Consider the following 22,255-nt stretch of genomic DNA (forward strand, 5'->3'; position numbering starts at 1 on the left):
AAAGAAAAAAGAAAAAAAATCCTTATTTATGAAGCCAGTTCAAAACCATGCAAAGACCTCCTCCCCTTAATCTGTAACTCATCTGACTCATTGGCCTTGGCTAGACAAAGGGTAGTGGCAGGGAGCCAACGGAGTGGCCTGGCGGCAGCAGAAAAGGAAGAAGGAAACTAGATCACCACCAGGGAGGGTGGTGGCATTACCCTCACATGGGAAAGCCTGAACATCTTTGGGTTAGAGACCGTCACCTTCGACAGATATTCCACTTGCTCTTCTCCATCTCTGCCTGGAAGTTATGTGGGCTCATGTGATTATTTCTGACCAACAAAGTATGTGTGGGAAGAGGATGTGTCCCTTCTAAGCTGAAGTAGTGAAAAACTCATGCTTCATTCCCCAGTCTCTTCTTGCAAATCCTGAGTATTTGAGTAACCCTGTGGAGCTGAATCCGCTACCATCACCACCACCAACCCACATGATACTTGGAACACTAGTAAGAAATAGACTTTTTTTCTTTTCTTTTTTTTTTGAGACAGGGTCTTACTTTGTCACCCAGGCTGGAGTGCTGTGGTTCACTGCAGCCTTGACCTCCTGGGTTCAGATGATCCTCCCATCTCAGCCTCCTGATTAGCTGGGGCTGCAGGTGCTGACCACCACATTCAGCTATTTTTTTTTTTGGTAGAGACGGGGCTTTGCCATTTTGTCCAGGCTGGTCTCGAACTCTTGGTCTCAAGCAATCTGCCTGCCTCAGCCTCCAAAAGTGCTATGATTACAGGCATGAACCACAGTGACAGACCCGGAAACAGACTTTGATGTATTTGAGCCACTGAGATTTGGCAGTTGTTTACTATGGCAGCATAACATCGCCTATCCTGAGTAAGAAAATCTTCCTAGAAAGGAGGCTGATGAGTTGCAATGATCTGTTTTAAAATAAGTGACCAAAATCAACTGAGCATGAATAAGGTAACTGTTACCTGCAGAAATTGTGTTCCCCAATCCCATGGGTTTCAGCATCCTCCATAAACATGTTGTAACTCTCCTGCAAGAGGAGGTGGGAGTTCCAGTAAAGGCATGCATGCTGGTTGACTGTCCTATTCATTTTCCCTCGGTAAGAGTAGCCATCGCCAACATAGCAGTCATCAGAACCTCCGAGAGAGCAGGTAGCAATGTGAGAACCAACAGCCACTGGCGTGCTGCTCCCAAAAAGGGCTTGGGGGGTATGTCAAGTGGTGAGAGACCTGGACCTGCATATTTATCACCCTGGAATTTCACCACAAATTTCAGAAAAAAAAAAAAAGTGTTGAATGTCCCACATTTAATCATGCTTAAAATATGAAATATAGTGGTTGTAGGGTGTGGGAGCTTAGTTCTTTAATTCTGGCTCACACAAGAACTGATGGAAGGTGAGCTAAGGCCTAGGGATGCCCAGGAGGTTTGACTTTCCTGCACTACACCCCAGTTTATTAGTTTCTTTACGCAAAGCCAGACACACCCTATCCCCTTAGGCGAGAAGGCTGAGGCAATAGTAGAGTTTGGGAAACTTGATTTGAACCACATTCTGGCAAAAAAACCCAGAGAGAAAAAGGGCTCCAGAGGCCTCACTTGTGGCCCTGATGAGGTGGTGGCAGAGACCCATACCTATTTCACAGAATTTCCCCTTGAACTGGTCAGGACAGGCACAGGTGAACTTGGATCTCCGCTTATGCCGGGAGCAGGTACCACTATTCTGGCAGGGGTTTGGCCTGCACACAGGAACCACTGTGAACAAAGGAATGGGGCCAGGAAGGCTCTTCAGAAGGAGTTGCAGCCCACGTCTGAGATGACAAGGAGACATTGGTGGCATTCTACTGGTGTCCATCCTTTCACGAAAGGTGGGTCTCCAGAGGGGAAAGACAGATCCACTGACACTCTAGTAAGTGTACACAGAAGCCTTAAGAACGTGAGCTAACGTGGATGAAGCAATATGGCTGGAGGCCAAGACTAAGTGCACTTAAGTAGATGGGGTTACTCAGTAAGAAAACGAAGAAGCATGGTTGGAGCAGGAGTGCTGGGCCCCGTCTGAGCTAGGTAGAGCTCTGCCTGCTGATACCCATGTGGCCATGAGCAAATGAATTCACCTGTTTACATTTCAGGCTCTTCATCTGTAAGACTCTTCCTTGAGGTGTTTTTGGAGAATGCAAAAGAGAACGTATATTTCCTGAGACAATGCCTGACTCACAGCAGGGACTCAATATGTATTCATTCCCCTACTTGGTCCCCCTCAGGAATAGATCAGGGTCTACTTCCTGGAAGAATTGAGTTTCAAGATGATTCTTTTTGGATGGGAAGGGACACAGACCAGTCGACTCCCACTGAATTGAGTCAATCCAGGGATAATTAATCTTTAGAAATCCTAGGGAAAGGGACCATCTTGGATGCCTGCCACAAAAACATCAGGTGCATCTGGCCTTCCATGCAGAAGGGTGCAGGTAAAAAATAGGGCACAGAGAGCCTAGCGTCGAAGGGGCCTCCATCACTTACCTTGGGAGCAGCTGGGGCCTGTGTAAGGGTGTTTGCAGACACAGCGGTAGTAGGGAGGACTCTGGGTAATGAGACATTGGCCCCGGCCACATGGGTTGTCCTTGCACGTGTTTTGCACTGTAGGAGATCCATAGAGAAGTGGGGGCAAAACATAAGACACTCTTTGGGGCACATTTTCCTTAGAGGGATACATGTGCTATACAATGTTTGGGGATGGGGTGACTGACAGGGTTTGTAGCCTTGTCCGTGGTCCTGAAACACTAGGCTACGCCAGGACAAGACTTCTGTCTAATTTTGGGGTCATAGCGGATTGTCTCCCACGTTGTTTCCCATGCCTATAGTCTTAATTTTTCTATCTTAATAAAAACATTGATAATTGTTACACCTTCAACAAACAGAGCTGCAATTTTAGTCCCTCCATTTTCTAGCTAACTTCAGAGTGCTTTTACAGTTTTGTTACTTTTCTGAGAAGTTGAGTAAGCCCAGACACTGTGTTTATATTCGATATTCTCAACCATCCTGAAAAATTTATTGAAGAAATTGCACGACTGAAAATGAAAAGAATAAGTGAAGAGGGCACCAAGGGAAGAAGTCAACCACAAAGCCATACGTACACCTAAGACCCCCCTTGCCCTCCACCAAGTAAGATGGTTGCTAGAGCAGCCTGAATCCAGATTTTCTCTTGAAAAGCTTTATTCCACAGCCTCATGTTATGCCCACAAGAGTTCACTAGCAGCAGACACAGTGAGGATGGCAGAATGAAAGAGCATGGTCCAGAAGTCAGGCATGAGGGCTCTAATTTCTGCTCTACACCTAGCTAGCTGTGTGACCTTGATCAAATGCCCTCACTCTCTGGGTTACCTTTCTCTGACTGGGTTGGGTCTCAGGTGCCCTGAGATCCTCCCTGCTCTCCCATTTGAGGACAACATTGCTCTGTTGCAGCTAGACAAAACACTCTAAGTATAAAGTCCTGAGTTTGCAATACATCTTGGTTAAAGTCCAGCTCTTATCCCCTCTCACCCTCAATCTTCCCATCTGGAGAATGGATGTACTAGTTCCATCTCACAGTGCAGGGGTGAGGATCCAGTGAGAGGCTGCCTGGGACCCTGCAGAGGAATCCACTATGCATGATACAGTATTTGCAGTTATAATCCTTTCCATGGCATCATGCAGTGCTTTCTCACACAGAAAGGACCACTTCTTGTTTAACTCAGAGGAAAGAGTGGATCTAGTGATGATGCACCCACCTTTCTGACACTTATTCCCAGAGAAAGGGGCCAGGCAGCTGCACGTGAATGTCCTCCCGTGAACGAGGCAGTCCCCACCGTGTTCACAGGGGTTGGGCTGGCACGGATCTAAGACACATGACAAGAAGGCTATGTCGGTAAGGAATGGCAGGTGAGAAGCCCCCCACTTTTTCATCTAGTTTCAGTCTCCTGCCCCAAATGAGAGAGTAACTACCAAGCCAGAAACTGGGGAAAGCAGGAAAACACACATTGTCCTTAAACAGCAAGGAAAATTGCAGTCACCTGACCAGAGAAAGGGATTCAGGTTAGTGAGAGGAGAGGCGAGAAGGAACCACGACTGTCTCCCCTCGGCCTGGCTTTGGATGGGGCCTTTCTCATTGAGAAACTCCCCTTTTCCCTCATCAGTGTTTTTCTCCTCCCAGTCTTGCTGGGAGTGCCACAGGGTCTGTCTCTGATGCTGAAGGTATTTCACAAGCCTGAAGACCTCCCCTACTTCCAGTGCCCAGGGGTGGAGGTCAGGAGTGGGGAAAGAAAACCCACCCCTAATGAAACGCAAGCTTTCTGAACATCAGGAGAGAAGACCAAAGGCAAGAGGGTGACAGAAGAATTGGCGGCGAGGAGGAAATGACCCAGTGGCCTTCATCTTTCTTCAACTACTTGTTCAGTTAGATTTTGTCATATTTCATCTGTGCCTGTGGCTTTCATGGTTGTCTGAATGGATCTTCCCTTGGGGAATTCTTTATCCTTCTGTTCACACACATTGTTCTTTGGTTCAGGAACTAGGATCCCTGGGCCCTGCTCTTGTTTTGATGGTCCCTTCTGATGTTCCCCCATGCCCTGTATCTTGGCCCTGCCTTCCAGGCCACTTTGCACAGTTACACAGCTTTTATTCCAGCTGCTAAGTGCTTTCCATTCCTTCTCCTGGTTTAGTCACATGGCATTGCTTGGACCCAGCTTCTTATTTTCTTTTCTGTCCCATTGCTGGGGTTAAGAAGCCACGAAAATAAAAACAAGTGTGGTAGGATCACATGTGTGTGAATACACACACACACACACACACACACACACACACAATCTAACAACTGTGGAAAGCTTCTAAAGAGTGAAGGGAGAAAGAAAAAGTTGAAAGGGAAGGAAAAGTCCTGGCAAAGGCAGGAGGGAAGGACAGTCCCAAAGCTGAATGTGTACATGCTACAGTCTGGTGTTCAAGGCTGACATGGACTTCCTGCATCCTTAGGGTCTGATCTGTAATCTAAGATATGGGAATGGTTTTGAACACAGCTACTATTCACAGCATCAGGAAACCCGGACAATGTTGCATTAACTTGCTGCCTGACCTTGGCCAAGTCAGCTCCTCTCTTAGCCTCACTTACCTCATCTGTCATTTGAGGGTAGGGGAGATGGTCTCTAAGAATCTCCCCAGTCCTCACAGCATATGAATCTAACAGAAGAAAAGCCAGTCCACATAATTTCTTCCATAGCTATTTTACAATGCTGGTCAGAGAGGAGGAGAGAGAGGCCCTTGCATGTGGTCCCATGTATACCCCCCTCTGTCCTTCTCCCAGGAGAGTCCCTGAAAGAGATTTGGTACCTACCAGCTTGGTCCTCAGTGTAGTACCAGTCAGGATGCTCAGGGTGGGTAAGTGTGCTACTGGTATTCTCTTCCTGATTATAATCCTCGTAGCTGTAGTCATACTGGTCAGGGGTCCAGTCTGCATGGTGGTAACAGGACAGAAGAAATCCTAATCATTCTACTTAAATAGGTCAGCATTTTATTTAGTTGGACACCTTTTCCCCAAAGAATTCAAAATCCTGCAGGAGGAATCATGTGTCTCTCCAGTTCTGCACAGTGAGGGGAGTGGAAAAGAGGGCTCAGGCTTTGCATCTTTTCACTTGGGGCATGTTATGACCAGCCAAGGTGGTGTTGACATTTAGCAGGGTCATGAGCACCTGATTGGAAGTGAAGAGAAGAAGCCAAGTCCCAGCTTTCTACTCCCTTGACCTTGGGTAAGCCAAGTGTATTATCGAGTCTTGGTTTTCTCATCTTTGAACAGCAGGAAGAGGACTGGGACCTAGCACATCTACAGGGTCCTACATGGGGTCTGCCTGGGGTCAGATTACACTATACTTGAGTGCCTGGTTGGCTTATCCTGTGAATAATATTTCTTGATGGGACTTCATTTGTCACCAAGTTGAATGAAATCAAAGAAAACTCATCATTTTCCTTTTGATCATGGCATCAAACTACTCCCAAGCAGTATCTACAGAGTCATTTTAACAGATAACATTTATTGAGCCTTTACTATGTACCATGCCCTGTGCTAAGCACTTCACATGCACCGTCTAACTTCATCTTCATAAAAATCTAGGAGGTGTATTGTTCACTCTAAGTTGAGAAACCTGAGGCTGACAGAGATCGAGTAACTCGGCCAAGGTCACATAGCTACTAAAGGGCAGGATATGAACTATGGCAGTTTGTCTCCATATAACCCCTAAATCTCACTGGTTCAACTACAGCACTCAACTGTTTCAACTGGTGCCTTACATTGCCTCGGATATTCCCACACTTACCCTTGGGAAAACGTGTCCCACCATCCCCACTGAGTATCCAGCCTGCCCATTAGGAATTTCCCAAGGATAACCTTGTAAAAGTTTATGGATCTTGCCTACGGTTGTAAACCTTACACTAGACTGGTCATTGGGGAAAAAACAGGTATGTGTAAGGTTAGCTGGACTCAAGCTCTTTGTTCTCTGGGGCCTTCTAGGGAGATCCTGGTAGCTCTGTGGCTGGTAGGTCTGTGGAAGTTTGGGATTTGAAGAAAGTCAGGTTGACTTTGCTCTCTCCAGCCGGCGGGAGTATGGCAAGTCGGCAAGTTGAAGCTGCAAGGAAGCTGTCCAGAGATGCATATGATAATGAGGCGGGAGCAAATGCAGATAGCTGACTTGAAAAGGCCCTCCTACAGAGCCAGCTGATGGCTTGGAGGATGGCACTTTACCTAAGCCTGATTATCAACCACATTATCTTACTCGTCTCTCAGTCATTCTGTTAGAGGCTTTATCTCTCTGGCTTTTGAAAAATCGACTTTTGCACAATGGCTGTTTTATATTTCCCATTAAAATGGAACTAGCTTTTTATTTCTTTTTTGAATACGCCAACTCTGGTTTCTTGCCAAACTTTCACCTCATTTATCACAGTGTCAAGTCAAGACTCCCTTGGCTTGCTCATTATTTCTCCTGAACTGCTTTTCCCCACTATGAAAATGCTCCCGGGGGAGGCCACCTTTCTAGGGCTGAGGATCCAGGTTGAAGATAAGGCCATTGTCTTCCTGGAGCAAATAAAGTTTTCCTCCATCTAGCGTGATAAAGCAGAGAAAGAGAGGGAGAAAGTGAGAAAAAAAAATGTTTTTCTGAGTTTGACATGAAAGATTTCAAACTGACATTTAGGAGAGACAATGGGGTTTGGTAATGAGATGATTGCATTGCTTAGTTATTTCTTTTTCTTTGGAGAGTTTATTTTTGTTTTCTAACAGGCGTTTATAGATAAGTGCCCTTTAGGTTGTTTCTGTAATTTCTCCCATCTCTCCCACAGGTTGGTAGTCATATCGGCTAATCTTGGCGAGGCCATTAAGAATTACTTCTTTTGCAGATATTTAGAAATGGGGAAGATTCTAATGTAGATGGTATGGTGTGACTTTTCCAGGTGATGAGGGATGAATGACATGTCTGTTAGAGGATTTTGACTTGAATCCAGACCTATTAACAAGGTCTGTTCACCTCTCAGTGAAGCCAAAGAAGAAATAAAATACATAGGCTTTGAATCATATTCCTGCTAAGAAAGGCTTCCTATTCTCTAGGGCCCGTGGGCCTCAGTGGAGATGGAGAGAGCCAGCAGAGCTCAGTGGCCCCAGATAGCCAGGGTGGAAGAAGCCAACTAGCTGGTGGATATGCAAGGAAAGTCACCAAGATCCTTTCCATTTGGGATGGGCTGCCATGTGATTCGAAGGTGCTTTATCGGAGCATCATCTGAGAGGGTTTCTCCACTTCCAGGCTTAAACCTCATTTTGTCTTTCCCATTATGTTGGCACTTAATCCTATTGTCTGTGTAAGTAACTTGTCTTGTGAACCTACAATGGACCAAGTGTTATGCCAGGTGCAGGATGGCATTGGGAATGGTGGAGAGTTATACAAATAAGAGTAGGATGTGGCCTTGCCCTCAAGGAAGCCTCCAGCCAAGGTTGGTTAGCGGATGAAAGCCAGCTAAGGAAGGAGATTAAAGAGCAGTGAAGAGGTGAGGGAGCTAGAAGTGACCAAGTCTAGGCCTGGTGCCCTCAAGTTCCACAGTGAAACTCTGCCTTGGTATGAGCCAATCTGACGACAAAAATAGCCCTTGATTCTCCACCCCCCCCCCCAGTACCCATACCCTTTGCAATGTGACTTTTCAGCTTCTCCCACCAAGAGATTGAGTCAGTTTCCCTGCCCTTGGTTCTGGGTTGACCTTAGGACATGCTTTGGCCAATAATAGCATGTGTGATGGAAGGATGGTGTGCCAGCTCAGAGCCTGGGCCCCAAGAAGTCTTGCTCTCTCTTGACTCGCTCTCTCTCCAGATCCTGGACCCATGTGACTGCCATGTGAACAGTTTGGCCTATTCTGCAAGAGCGTATGAGAACATATGGACAACAGCTGGCCTATTGGTCCTAGCTGAGGCCTCAGACACATAAGAAAGCTCAGTCAATATTCAGCAAGATAAGACGCCAGCCAATCTGCCAGCTTCTGCAGACACGTGAGCAAGCCCAGTCAGGATCAACTGAGCCTGACGCAGCCCAGAAGAACTGCCCAGCTGAATCCAGCCAAGACTATCAACCCAAAGAATTGTGACCTAAATATATGGTCAGTGGTTTAAGCTACTAAGTTTGGGGTAGTGTATTATGCAATAATAACAAACTGACACACAGGACTTGATTGATATTAGATTGCTAATGGGCTAAGAATTTTAGATACAAGAACATTCCTCTGTGGCCCAGTTGGCTGGAGTTTTAAGTGTCATAGCTGGATCTCAGATGGCACCTCTATCTTGGGTATTTCGTTTATCTTATTTGTTTCCTCCAACTAGATAGTTTCTTAAGAGGAAGGGCCATTTCCATTCCTCTTTTAACCCAGAGTGCCCAGCACAAAGCCCTACCTGTAGTTAATGTATGTGATTGACAGATTTATTTTTCCCTTAGTGGTCAAGCCTTCCTGCCTTCTGATTGGCCTGCATGCAGCTTTGCTGGCCAAAAAGATGGTGCCTGCTTAAAGCAGAGCAAATAGGGAATTTCAGTAAGAAACTGTGTGAGAAATGGATCAAATGTACTTGGCAAAGAAAATACCTGATGAACTCTGTGGAAATCTAGAAACTCGTTCACATATTTTCCTGGGGAGAGAGGCACAGCAGCCTGACATACATTTTGGTGTCACTGGTAGATTGTAGAAAAACAGTTCAGGTTTAAACACAGATTATTTGTAAGTTTCTCTAGGCTACAGAAAAGGGAAGAGCTTTGGGAAAGAAAGGGGCAGGTGTTCGAGCATTTTCTATCAGGAGTAAAAAGAAATTCTTGTGGGTTTGTCTAGTTTTCAGAGTCTGTTTCTAGAAATTATCAGGAAGGGTCATGAGAGTATCCTGAGTTAAGCCAAATTATCCTAATAATAGGTTATAATGTACTGAGTATTTGCTAAGTATCAGACACTAAACTAAATAAATGTGGTTACCCACAATCTTACTTCACCCTAAAGCAACCCTATGGCACAGGTCCTATTTTGCAGATAAGGAAAAATGAAGGCCAAAGGAGATGACATCATAACCCAGGTCTACCTAACTCCAAGTCTTATGTGCCTTTTTACCATCCTGGAACCTCTTATAGGTTTGGGTTTCATGAAACTCTGTGGGTTTTAGCTTTCAGGAAATAACATACATTGGGAAACCTTCTTAAGCTCATGTTCTGGGTCCCTTGACCAGGATTAACTCAGTCCATGTTCGGGGTCTCTCAGAAAATGCTCAGAGTTCCTGCGATGGGGGCTTTGCAGCTGCTCTGGTTAAGGAGCTTGCCAGATGTGTGGAACGGAATCAAAATCCCCGGAATGTCGTCCCTGTTGGCGTCATCCATCACTGTGGCACAGACGGCTCCTCTGAGGGCCTCCTCCAAACCCCAGCCCTGTCGGCCTGCATTTGACGCTTCCAATCTGGCTGGCGGGGCAAGCCCAGCAGAGACTCTTGCTGGCAGGCAGTAGGACAGCTGATGGATGGGCTCAGCCTGCATTGCTGGGCAGAGCCAAGCCAGCTTTGAAGAGGCATTTCCACAGGCCTGCTGGCTGTCGTGGCACCTGCTTTGGGGAGATGGGCAGAGTCTGTGCTGCTTGCTGGCTACCTCCTCCACCACCCATTGGGGACTGTGGACTGGGCACCTTCTGCTCCAACAAGGCCCTCACCGTGCGCTGTCTCCAGCAAGACCAACCAAAGAAGCAGCTTGCCCGTGGGCACGAGCATGGGGTCTTCTTCGCCACACGGTTGTCTAGAGCCAGCAGGGAGCTGACAAATACCATCAAAGCACAACCCCTTTGAAAGGTTAAGTCAGATACTGAACAGGGATGTTTTTAAACTGAATCTACTCTTTGCAAAAAGGCCCAACCTCGACATCTCAGCCCATTCCCCGGAGGCTATGACATCTCGAGATGGACTCTGGATCCCAGGAGCAGTCTGCTTCGGGGTCTGTTCATGCACACACCAAACTGTCTGAAGCTGTTGGCAGAGTTCTTGTAGGGCCCAGTTTCTTGAGAGTTAAATTCAATACTCTTCACTCCCTATAAGTGGTTTTTCAGCCTGTGCTTAAAAAGCCTCCAGTGATGGGAAACTCATTACCTCCTGAGAAACCAATGGCCCATTCAGATTTCTGGACAACTCTGATGGTGAGAAAGTTCTTCCTGTTGGCAGATCAAATCTGACCCTGTAGCTCCCAGTCTGTTTGATTAAAGCTATAAATCTATGGGCACATAGGCTAATTCCACTCCCTTTCCATGATCTCTGTTCAGTAGGGCCACTGCTTACAGTTGTTCGAGTTGTTCACTGCACAATTCCAGGGTGTCATGAACTCACTGAAGATGTCTCTTACAACTTTCTGGCAGCTGGCAGTAAAGTCAAGGGCCTTTGAGTCTTCTGCACTTCCTTTTCTTCCACTGTGTCACCCTGTAGCTTCCACAGCCCAGTATCCCTGAAAATCAGACCCAAGGATCCCCTTCAGTGGTGCCTGAGCAGTTTGTGCTCAAGGCTGGGGAAGAGGCCACCCTTCCAGCCTCTTGGTCTCAGCTCCTCCCTGGACTCCTTGTGTGGGTGGTGGTGTGGCCATCAGCTAGGGGATAACTCTCTGAAATACGTGCCTTAGGAGGAACTGAACTAGGTGTCATTGAATAGCCTTCGTGTTGGGGAAAGACACAGATTTTCTCAAAACCCCATACGCCATGCCCAAATACACTTCTCCTCAACTCCACAAATATCCGCGGAGCACCTGGGACAGAACGAAGACCTGGCCTTATCTTTCTGCCCATCCAGGGGTTTGCTGCTGGAGAATATTGACTGTCAAACTGAATTTGGCCCAGTTACTGCTATCTTCGTGCCAAATAAACCCTTGATTCAAGGTTCCGATGTGGCCACAGCCTCTGTGTGTTGTCTGCCTGGCTATGGCGCTCCATGGGTGACCAGCCTGTATCTCTACCAGTGGGGATGTTGGCCTCTGGCCAGATGGAGTGGTGAGCAGAATTTTCTCCCCCGGGGCTCAGAGCTGCAAAGGAAGACTCAAACCCAGAGCCAAAGGACCAGGAGTGGATGATGTGGAAGGAGTGGCCCTGCCTAGCCCGTGCACGCTGTGGGCACAAGGCCGAGGACACAGGAAAGGGAGACGATAGGAGAGTGAGTCTGTGAGACGGAGAGCCTGTGCGAAGTTACAGGACCCACCGGGTGCTAGACGCGTTCAGCCTGAGGAAGCAAACCATTTGGGCAGAGGGGACAATGGCAGAGGTGCTGGTGAGAGGGTATCACCAGGCCAGGTCAGCCTGGAGGCCGCCCTTCCACAGAAAGAGGTGGAGCGGATGAGTGTGGCACAGGGCCGGCCTGCCTGGAGCCGGGCATTGTCCCATCTCACCCTTGCTTTGCCTTGGCCTTTCACCTCATTTTAGCCTCCAATTCGCTGTGTGGCCAGGAGTAAGTTGCTTCCCCTCTCTGGGCCTCAGTTTCTTTATAAAATCAAGGATTTTAACTATGTAGGCAGTATTTCCCTTGGGACCCTGAGCCGGGGCTCAGTGGTGTCCACAGGAAACTCAAAATTATGTGAAGCATTATGGCTGCACACATTTTGAGAGCAAGTTCTCAAAGGTGCCTGTGACACCCTGGAGTCAGTTGAACCCTGGGGTTCCCTCCAACACTTCCATACTTAGGCCTCCTTTTCTCCAGCCCAGAACCAGCCTGGGATTGGTGGGAAGCCCCTAGGCGATCAGCGCACTCACCTGGGTCCAGGCTTTCCAATAAAGACATCAGGGAGAACTGGAAAACAAAACAACACAGCAGATCAGCGTTGAGACGAGGCTCGGCCGGGCGCGTTCCTCAGGTGTCAGCCAGGGGAGACCGTATGGGGTGCAGGTGCACTGTGTGCTTTCTGATGGTTGTGGCTGGGATGGAGGTTGAAGGGAGGGGGATGGGGTCTGTTTGAAGATACACGCCCCCGCCCCCACCACCACCTATGCACGCTGAGCACTGAAGCATTGTCCTTCTCCACAGCAGGGGGTCGTGTCGCTTGTCTGCCCCTGTCCTTGCTTTGGAACACAGCTGCCCAGGTACTGGCGTGCTCGTCAGTTGCAGAGAGTTTCATCTACTCCCTGCCTGATCACGCATTGCTGCATATCATCCTTATAACAGCCCTATGAAGAGGTTTGCATCAGCCTTGTTTACAGATGAGAAAATTTGGACTCGGAGGTCACGTAGCTGTGGTAGGATTTGGAATTCGTGCTGAAATCTAGGTGATTTCTTCAGGTGACAGTTCCTGGGGATTTGGGGATGAACAGACGCTTGAAACTCTCCAGTGGCTTCCCATTGTTCTTAGAATAGAAAGCAAACACCTGCCATGATCTACAAACCTCCTCCCATTCTCCTCCCTCCCATTGCCCCTTACTAAGCTTCAGCCACACCTGGCTTCAAAATGGCACAAGCTAAATTCCTCCCACCTCAGGGCCTTGGCAATTGTTGCTGCCTGGAAGCCCTCCTCCATGACCTTCGCTAGGTCTCAGTTTAAACGTCATCTTCCCTGAAATATCCCATCAATATGACATTTCCCTGTCCCCATTGTTTTGTCACTGCACTTGTTTATTCCCTCCATGATCCTTACTGCAGTGCATAGCTTTACATTTATTTATTTTCATGTCACCTGTCTCTCACATCAGACTCTGTCCTCCAGAAAGGCAGGGATTTTCTCTGTTTTGTCATTGATGTATTGCCCCATACCTAGCATAGAGCTTGGCACATGGCATTCCTCAAAAAGATTTGCTGAATAAATAAATAATGATATAAAGAGTTCCTTTAATATGCAGTACTCAACCCAAAACAGAAAGTTTTACTCATTTAATACCTGGAGTATGCTCTTCCACTTTAATCAGGGGTCAGCAAATAAGGGCCCTTGGGCCAAGTCTAGCAGTTGTGTTGTTGTAAATAAAGTTTTACTGGAAAACAACCATGCCTGTTTGTTTATGGTTGCTTTTGTAGAGAGAAAGTATGACCCCAAATATTTATTATCTGACACTTCACAAACAAAGTTTGCTGAACCTTGATTTGAAGAAATAAGAGTTCTACCACCACACAGCTTTCCTTTTGGGTCTTGGCTGCCAGAAAGCTGAGATCAATGAGATACATCAAGCTAGGCAGTTTAGTATATTCGCTGCTTCTACCCTCTGCAGAATTTCTAATTTTCTGTTTTCCTGTAGTCTTCGTTACATGATTTTGGGAAGTAGGTAGATGATACATTTGGAAAGAAAAATAAAAAGAACAATGCATCCGAATACGATGTACTGAGGATGTACAATATCAACAAATAGTATTCTTGGCAAAAATGCTTACCCTGAATTTACTCATGAGGAACATGACAGATCCAAATTGTGAGGTTCAAACTGCAGAACATTCTACAAAACACCTAGCCTAGCTTCCAGCATGGTTTTTATGTCAACACCATAAAAGACAAAAAAAGACGGGAAGACTGTATTTTTAGTAAAGGACATGGCAACGAAATGCAGTGTGTGACTCTTAATTGGATCCCGGATTTAAAAACAATGGCATAAAGGACATTGAGTGCTGTGGTTTTGCTGACTTGGATATTTGTCCTCTCCAAACCTCATGCTGAAATTTGATCCCCAGTGTTGGAGGTGGGGCCTCAATGTTGGGTCATAGGGATGGATCCATTACGAATGGATTAGTGTTCTCCCTCAGGGTAAGCAAGATTTCACTCTATTAGTTCCTAGGCGAGCTGGTTGTTAAAAAGAGCCTGGCACCTCCACCTCTCCCTCTTGCTTCCCCTCTTGTCATGTGATCTCTGCACACTGGCTTCCCTTTCCCTTCTGCCATGAGTGGAGGCAGCTTGAGGCCCTTTCCAAAAGCAGCTGCCCAATCCTGGACTTTCCAGCCCTCAGAAATTCAAGTCAAATAAACCTCTTTTTTAAAAAAATACGTCACCCAGCCTCAGGTATTCCTTCGTAGCAACACAAAATGGACTAAGACACTGAAACAAATGGGAAATTTTAATATAGACATATTAGACAATATTATTGTGTCAGTGTTGACTTTCTTGAGAGTGAACAATGGCATTGCAGTTCTGTAGGAAAATGTACTTATTCTTAAGAGACGGTGGCCAGGTGTGGTGGCTCACGCCTGTAATCCCAGCACATTGGGAGGCTGAGGTGGGCAGATCACGAGGTCAGGAGATCAAGACCATCCTGGCTAACAGTGAAACCCCGTCTCCACTAAAAATACAAAAAATTAGCCAGGCGTGGTGGTAGGTGCCTGTAGTCCCAGCTACTCGGGAGGCTGAGGCAGGAGAATGGCGTGAACCTGAGAGGCGGAGCTTGCAGTGAGCTGAGATTGCACCACTGCACTCCAGCCTGGGTGACAGAGAAAGACTCTGTCTGAAAAAAAAAAAAAAAAAAAAGAGAGAGAGATGCTTGGTGAAGTATTTAGAGTGATGTCTGCAATTTACTTGCAAATGATTCAGCAAACAAACAGACAAAGAAAACAACTATACACACACACAGGAGAACGAGAGACATAGCAACTATAATGACATTTTAACAATTGTGGCATCTACCTGATGAAGAATATTCATTGCATTATTCTTCCCACTTTTCTGTAGGTTTGAAAAATTACAAAATAACATGTTACTGAGGGGAAAGGAATGCAAAAAAAGAAGAGAGGCCATTTGTTATCTGGGACTGTGCCTCTGTCTAATGACTTCCTGGCTAACCACCTCCCCCACACCCTGTTTCTGCAGGCAGTGAGATGGGACAGGTGTTCTGTTTGGGGGCTGAGGGTGGGGGTTGGTACTGGGGATGCCTGGCAGACAAAGGGCAGCTCAGGCCTTAGGGGTGCTCCTGGGCCTAGGGTGCTTGAACAAGGATTGGCAGAAATGGGTACCTCTGGGGGGTGAGTGCCAGAGAGGTGCCATGAGGGGACCCTAATATGGTTTGGCTGTGTCTCCACCCAAATCTTATCTTGAACTGTAGCTCCCATAATCCCCATGTGTCACGGGAGGGACCATGTGGGAGGTAATTGAATCATGGGGGCATGCTTTTCCCATGCTGTTCTCATGATAGTAATTAAGTCTTATGAGATCTGATGGTTTTATACAGGGCAGCTCCCCTGTACACACTGTCTTGCCTGCCACCATGTAAGACGTGTCTTTTACCTTCTGCCATGATTGTGAGGCCTCCCCAGCCACGTGGAACTGTGAGTCTATTAAACCTCTTTTTCTTTATAAATTACGCAGTCTCGGGTGTGTCTTTATTAGCAGCATGAGAATGGACTAATACACTAAGACCTCAAGGACAAAGGTTACCCCTCCTTCAATCTCACCCTCATCACCTCCAGTCATCTGGGCCTTAGTACTGGTCCTTTCTCCCTGCCGTGCCTTTCTCAGGGCAGGGCCCGTCTGTCTAGACCTGTCTCCACCCAGTCCTGAGGAGATTCCCTACAAATTCTTCTCTTTGAAGTGCATAGGATGGGCCATGCCCTAAGAAGTGGGCAGAAGACTTTGAGGGACATCCTTCCTCAGGGTCCAGCACGGAAGGGCCCTCCAGGACCTGCACCTGGGCCAGCGTTGCACATCCTGGCTTCAGCTGGAGCCTGAGGGACAGCCGGGTGCCATGCTGCCTACAGCCAGCAGGTGGCAGACGTGTCCTTCCTAGGAGCTGGCGCTCGGAGGGAAACCAAACAAAAAGAAAGCCGAGACTTCCTGGGCTGGGCTCTCAGGGATCCTGAAGCTGATGTGCGGCTTGGGCTGCCTGTCAGGGGGTCGCCGGAATCTGAAGCAAGTCACTCATTTTGTGACCCACAGTGTCCACCCACAGAGAGGGGCCGTGGAGCAATGTGGAAACTGGTAGCCCCAGCACCGGGCTGGATATTTGGGGACCATATGGGGAAGTCCCGGCTGAGAATGGATTACTTATGCCTGTATCCGGATCCCTGAAACTAACCTGGATGATGGCAGGTGGGAAGGGTGGACACAGTATTTGCCTCCTTTCATTCCATCATTCCATTAACTCTTACCCCAGAGACAAGGAAAGAAGAACGCTTACTCCTGCGACTCGCACATCCAAAGAGAAAGATCAATGCAAGAGTAGGAGCAAGAGATAACTAAGAAGCAGAAAACTGATGTCAGTTCACACTCCTTTAGAGCTGACAATGTGCCATCAGCTGTCCTAAATATTTTGCGTGCGTTTTGTCTTGTTTGTTGCACACAATACTTCATAATTTAGGTATTATGATTAGGTCCATTTTAGAGGTGAGAAAACTGATGTTTTCAGATATTAAGTTGTCTAAAATAACTTAACTAGAAAATGCTGGAGCCAGGACAGGAGATCGTCGGTCTCACATCAGAGTCCTTGCTCAGTCACTATTGCCGTGAGGGACCAGGAAGCTGCCACGTGTACACAGTAATAAAGCGAGGATGGAGGAGAAAGAAACAGAAAAGCTCCTTAACCTTAAGAGAAGCAGGTGTTGAGCTAGGTTCAAAATCAGGGGCACTGTTCTTGGAACACTTTATAAAAAGGCCTATCTGTGGGCCGGGCGCGGTGGCTCATGCCTGTAATCCCAACATTTTAGGAGGCCGAGGTGGGCAGATCACTTGAGGCCAGGAGTTGGAGACCAGCTTGGCCAACATGGCAAAACCCCATCTCTACTAAAAATACAAAAATTAGCCAGGCATGGTGGCAGGCGCCTGTAATCCCAGTTACTCGTGTGGCTGAGGCACAAGAACCGCTTGAACCTGGGAATTGGAGGTTGCAGTGAGCTGAGATCGTGCCACTGTACTTCAGCCTGGGTGACAGAGTGAGACTGTCTTTAAAAAAAAAAAAAAAAAGCTTGTCTAATCTGGCTTAGGCCTGGCTAGGCCTGGCAGGCCACAGAGAGGGCCTACTTAGCCCCAGTGATGACAGCTGGAGAAAGTACAAAAGTCAGATTGAGCCTCAACCAGCCTCCTACTGCGGTAAATACATCTTAACAAACATCTCCACCCACATCAAAAGGCATGTAAGCCACTACTCACTTCTCCCACCACATCCATTCCTAGTTTCAACAGGGCTAAAATAGCACGTGGTCCCAGCTGAGCCATCTTCTCTTAGAGGGTGGACGCTGCTGCTTCTGCACATGGTAAAGTAGCTGCTTTGTACTATATTTAGAAAGACCATTCTAGATCCAACTACCGTTTCTTCTACTCCACACTTGGGATTTCTCAATGGATCCCTGGCTTAGGACACTGACCTCAAAGTTAAGAGCAGGCCCTTAGCAATGTTAAACTGCCTAAACCACCAGAGTCTCAAAGTCTGGTGTCCTCCCAGGTTAAGGCTGGTTAGTGAGGAAGGCAGGGAGAGAAGGATCCCGTGTCTCTGAGTCTTACTGATTTACAGTGTAATCTCCTTGGTTGTGGGGTGCACATACATATAATCTATTTTGTCCTATCTTTAATCCAGTGATTATTTCAACTAAGATTCTTCCTCTGCCTTCCAGAATGCCAAAACTTCTGGAAGGCAAAACAGAAAGCCTAAAATTCTAAGTTGATGTGTTCCAGGAATTCACTGGTAGAAAATGTTCTCAGAGGGATTAGGAGGCAGTGACGGGGGAGATGGGGCCAGATTCGTCTTTCGGGGAAAGAGGCTCAGCTCAGAATGAACTAAGAGCACAGAAATCTTCCGCTTGCTGGGTAAAAGGCTGGGACTCTAATCACACCATCCCTTCCTCCTTGCATGTTCTACCCTATGCCTGGTGGTAGTCCACATGTTGCCAACCACCAGGGAGGGACTGCATTACTCCCAAGGGCAGCTGGGGAGGAGAGACCTCTACACTATGGCCATGGTTAAGGCTTGCAACCGCTGGACTGGAAGGTGGACAGGGACAAGTGTGCACAGTTGAGCAGGGCCAGTCCCCCTGCTGGGCAAAGAGCTCAAGGCCAGAGCGAGTAGTGGAGGTGGCAGAGGGCAGAGGCTGCCAGTGCCCAGGCCAAGTCCTGCCTCATGTTGTTCTTCTCTGGCTCCTGCTACAAAGATAAGTGACGTCATTTCAGCCTGAGTTGAAATCATCACTGGATTAAAGATAGGACAAAATAGACTAGATGTATAGACTCCCCACCTCCAAGAAGATTACACTATAAATCAGTAGGATTCAGAGACACCGGCTCCTTCTCTCTCTGCCCCTCCCTGACTCTCTGTCTAACCAACTTTATCCTAGAAGACACCAAGATGAGCAGTTGTGCCAACCTACTCAGTCCTTTTATTTGAAAATTGCGGTAACTTACACAGAACATCACGTTTATCGTTTTGACCATTTGTAAGTGTACCATTCAGTGATACTAATCACATTCGCAATGCTGTGTACCCATCACCACGCTCTAATCCCCAAACTTTTTCATCGTCTCCAACATAGGCTGTACTCGTTGAACAGAAATGCCTCCTTCTTCTCCCTCAGCCCTGCTAATCTCTAGCCTATTTCCTGTCTCTGTGCATTTGGCAATTCTAAGTATCTCATGGAAGCGGGATCCTACAATATTTGTCCTTCTGGGACTGCCTTTATTTCACTCTGCGTCATGTTTCCAAGGTCTTCTAGGTAGCATGTATCAAACTTTCCCTCCTTCTTACAGCTAAATAGTATTCCATTGTTGCCATCTATCTAAACACATGTTGTTTATGCGTTCGTCTCTTGATGGACATGGGTCATTTATACCTTTTGGCTATTGTGAATAATGCTGCTATGAACATTGGTGTACAGCTTTCTGTTCGTCTCTGCTTTCGGTTCTTTTAGATACGTGCTTAGATGTAGAATTGCTGGGTCCTAAGGTAGTTCTACGTTTAACTTGGTCAAGGACCGCCATACTGTTTTCCACAGTGGCCGCACCATTTTACATACCTACCAGTGAGAGTTCCAATTTCTCCACATTCTCACCCACACTTGTTATTCCCCATTCTTGAAAATGATAGCCATCCTAACAGGTATGAAGTGAGCCATCTAATAGGTGTGAAGTGGTGCCACTTCGTCCCTTCGTAGGCACAGGAATCTTGCCCTTCTTGCTTTTGCACACATTGCTCAATGCCGTCTCAAGACTGGCAGGTTCACAGCAGCTTAGCTTTCACCTGAAGCTCAGGGCAAGGGGGCAAAGACTTTCATGGGGAAATGTGGAACCCAAAGGAGAAGGCGCTGGCCAGCAGTGCCTGTGGATGGTTTCCTTCCTGGATACCTGGGTGAAGCTGTTCACCAGACCACAGTGATGAGCCAGGAGCCACTGTAGAGAGGAACTGGCTTAGACCCTTCATCTGCAGAGGAGGAAGCTGAGGCCCAGCATGGTGAAGTGGCTTCACCATGGACAAGGTCAAGGATGCATTGGGGCAGGGGAGGGACTCAAGCTCGGGTCTCTTGGCTCTGACACTGGTCACCTGTGCTTGGCTCAGAGGGACTCTGTGCAGCTTCTGTGCTCTAAAGCCCAGAGCTGGCCACTCTGACCCTGCCTAGCTAAGGGCTGAGCTGCAGCTTCCTGTGACAGTGGCAGGCAGAGATGGGATGGGGTAAGAGGCAGAAAGAGAAGAGTCCCATTTGTACATCCAGGGAATTTCCATTTTAAAGACATTGGTTCTTAAACCTCAATGTGCATAAGAATTGTCTGGGCAGCTTGATAAAAATACAGATCCCTGGGGCCCACCTGCAGAGGTTGTGTGTCCATGGGTCTGAGGTGGGCCGGGAACACAACACCCATGTTCCGCCAGTGCCCAGGCAACCCTGCCCTTGGCCACACTTTGGTTATACCAAGCTCTCTTGGATGTGAAGCTTCTGGCTGAGGGGACTCAGGGCCTATCTTTGCTCCTGTGCAAGTTGTTGAGTTTCTCTGTGCCTCGGTTTCCCCAGTTATAAAAGTAAGACTTCCCTCTCCCAATTCCAGTGTTTTATTCAAGGAGCTTTGGCTGCTCAGGAGGAGAATGGCATTTGCAATGATTACTCTGCAGGTGAGACTTGGTGAGAAATACCTGTACAAATGGCTCATCCCAGGGACTTGGGGCAAACAGATGGTGGTGGAGGGGAGCTTTGAAGGTTAGGGAGTGAGGCCATCCAAGACAAGGAGCCTGGGTAAAAATTCTGCATCTGACAATGCTCTTGGAAGACTTTTTAAAAGGCAAGCAAAGGCCAGGTGTGGTGGCTCACGCCTGTAATCCCAACACTTTGGGAGGCCAGGGCAGGTGGATCACTTGAGGTCAGGAGTTTGAGACCAGCCTGGCCAGGATGGTGAAACCCTGTGTCTACCAAGAATACAAAAATTAGCTGGGCGTAGTGGAGGGTGCCTGTAATCCCAGCTACTTGGGAGGCTGAGTCAGGAGAATCGCTTTAACCTGGGAGGCAGAGGTTGCATTGAGCCAAGATCGCACCATTGCACTCCAGCCTGAGCAACAGAGTGAGACTTTATCTTAAAAAAAAAAAAAAAAAAAATTAAGACAAGCAAGTGGACAAAACGAAAGCGCAGCTGAGAGTGGGGCCTGCCTTATAAGCACAAGCCCCCACATTGCCCTTTTAGGTCAATCAGCCCCAGCAAATAGCCCAGGGCTACAGGAAGGTAACTCCCCCGCTGGGCATCAGCACCACCTCTGCTGAAGCTGTGCTCACTCCTGCTCTTTCCAAGGCATCAGATGTGAGCCACTGGGGGTACCTAAGTTGATTGAGGTGGTGCCTAGCCAGGACGTGAAATAACAGCATTAGAATAAAACAGAAACAGCGTGAGAAAGTCTTTCTTTTCTCAGGTTGACTGTCCTTCCAATCCCACCAAGGGGAAGGACTGGGGGGTGCTGGTGTCTCTATCCTCTGCCTCCTACTGATCTTTCCTCTAAGGAGGAGAAAGCTGCTTCAGGCTCAGAGCTTTAGCATGTCACCAGCAGCCAGCTAGAATTCAACGACATCACTTCGCTTTCTTTGTAGTAATGACGATTTCCTTTAGAACGAAATCAATTTAGAGAAAAGGTGAGTCTTTAACAAAAGTATTAAGAAACTAATTTGGGCATTGGCAGAATTTCTGAAGATGGCTTCATTCATAACTGAAGTTTTGAAAACACTGAATGAACTGGTTTGCTAGCTGGCAAGACTCGATCCTTGTGATGTTGTAAAGCAAAGCTTCGGGGCTACCGAGGGAGCTTCCAGGTGGGAGTGACTTTGTCTCCTGCTAGAAGCTGGAGTCTCAGGCTGCTGCCCATTTTGACACCTTTGATACCACACGGAACGGTCTTGTTTGTCTTTGGGCGGTGCCAGGCATGATGATCTCAACCACAGTGCTTATGAGCAAAGAGCTTGGCGTTGGACAGACCTTGAATCCCAGAACTGTAACCTCCCAGAGGTGCCATCTTGGGTAGACGATTTAACTGCTGTATGCTTAGTTTCTTGTCTATGAAATGAGAATGACATTGGTCCCTGCCTCATAGGGTTTGGGGAAAGCTTAAATGAGATAATAAACATGAAACATGCCTCATCTGGTCTAGGTAAAGACTTTATAAATGGTTGCTGCTACTATTAATTATTATGATTACTCTTACTGCGATTATGATGAGCCACTGTTGTCAGTGAGTTCATTTTGTTTCCTCAGGGTGCGCCCCTGCCGGAAGGGCCGACGAAGGAGAACTTACTCAGCGTCAACTTTTCCTGGAACTCGTTTGCGGGTCACAGGCATGGCGCACCAACCCCCTCCCCCCACCATTT

General features: G+C 47.4%; 1 protein-coding gene across 1 annotated transcript in view; it reads right to left on the reverse strand.

The window, feature by feature from the left end:
* The window catches only part of HABP2 (hyaluronan binding protein 2), a 35,713-nt gene that overhangs the window by 8,756 nt on the left and 4,702 nt on the right, over positions 1-22,255 (reverse strand). The window contains exons 2-7 of the mRNA XM_011927862.1: positions 12,292-12,328; positions 5,357-5,473; positions 3,762-3,869; positions 2,515-2,631; positions 1,633-1,752; positions 969-1,140 (exon numbers count right to left, since the gene is read on the reverse strand). Of these exons, the coding sequence (XP_011783252.1) occupies positions 969-1,140; positions 1,633-1,752; positions 2,515-2,631; positions 3,762-3,869; positions 5,357-5,473; positions 12,292-12,328 (671 nt within the window). The remainder of the gene's footprint in view (positions 1-968; positions 1,141-1,632; positions 1,753-2,514; positions 2,632-3,761; positions 3,870-5,356; positions 5,474-12,291; positions 12,329-22,255) is intronic.

Source organism: Colobus angolensis, unplaced genomic scaffold, assembly GCF_000951035.1.
Source record: "Colobus angolensis palliatus isolate OR3802 unplaced genomic scaffold, Cang.pa_1.0 Scaffold75, whole genome shotgun sequence".
Classification (NCBI taxonomy): domain Eukaryota; kingdom Metazoa; phylum Chordata; class Mammalia; order Primates; family Cercopithecidae; genus Colobus; species Colobus angolensis.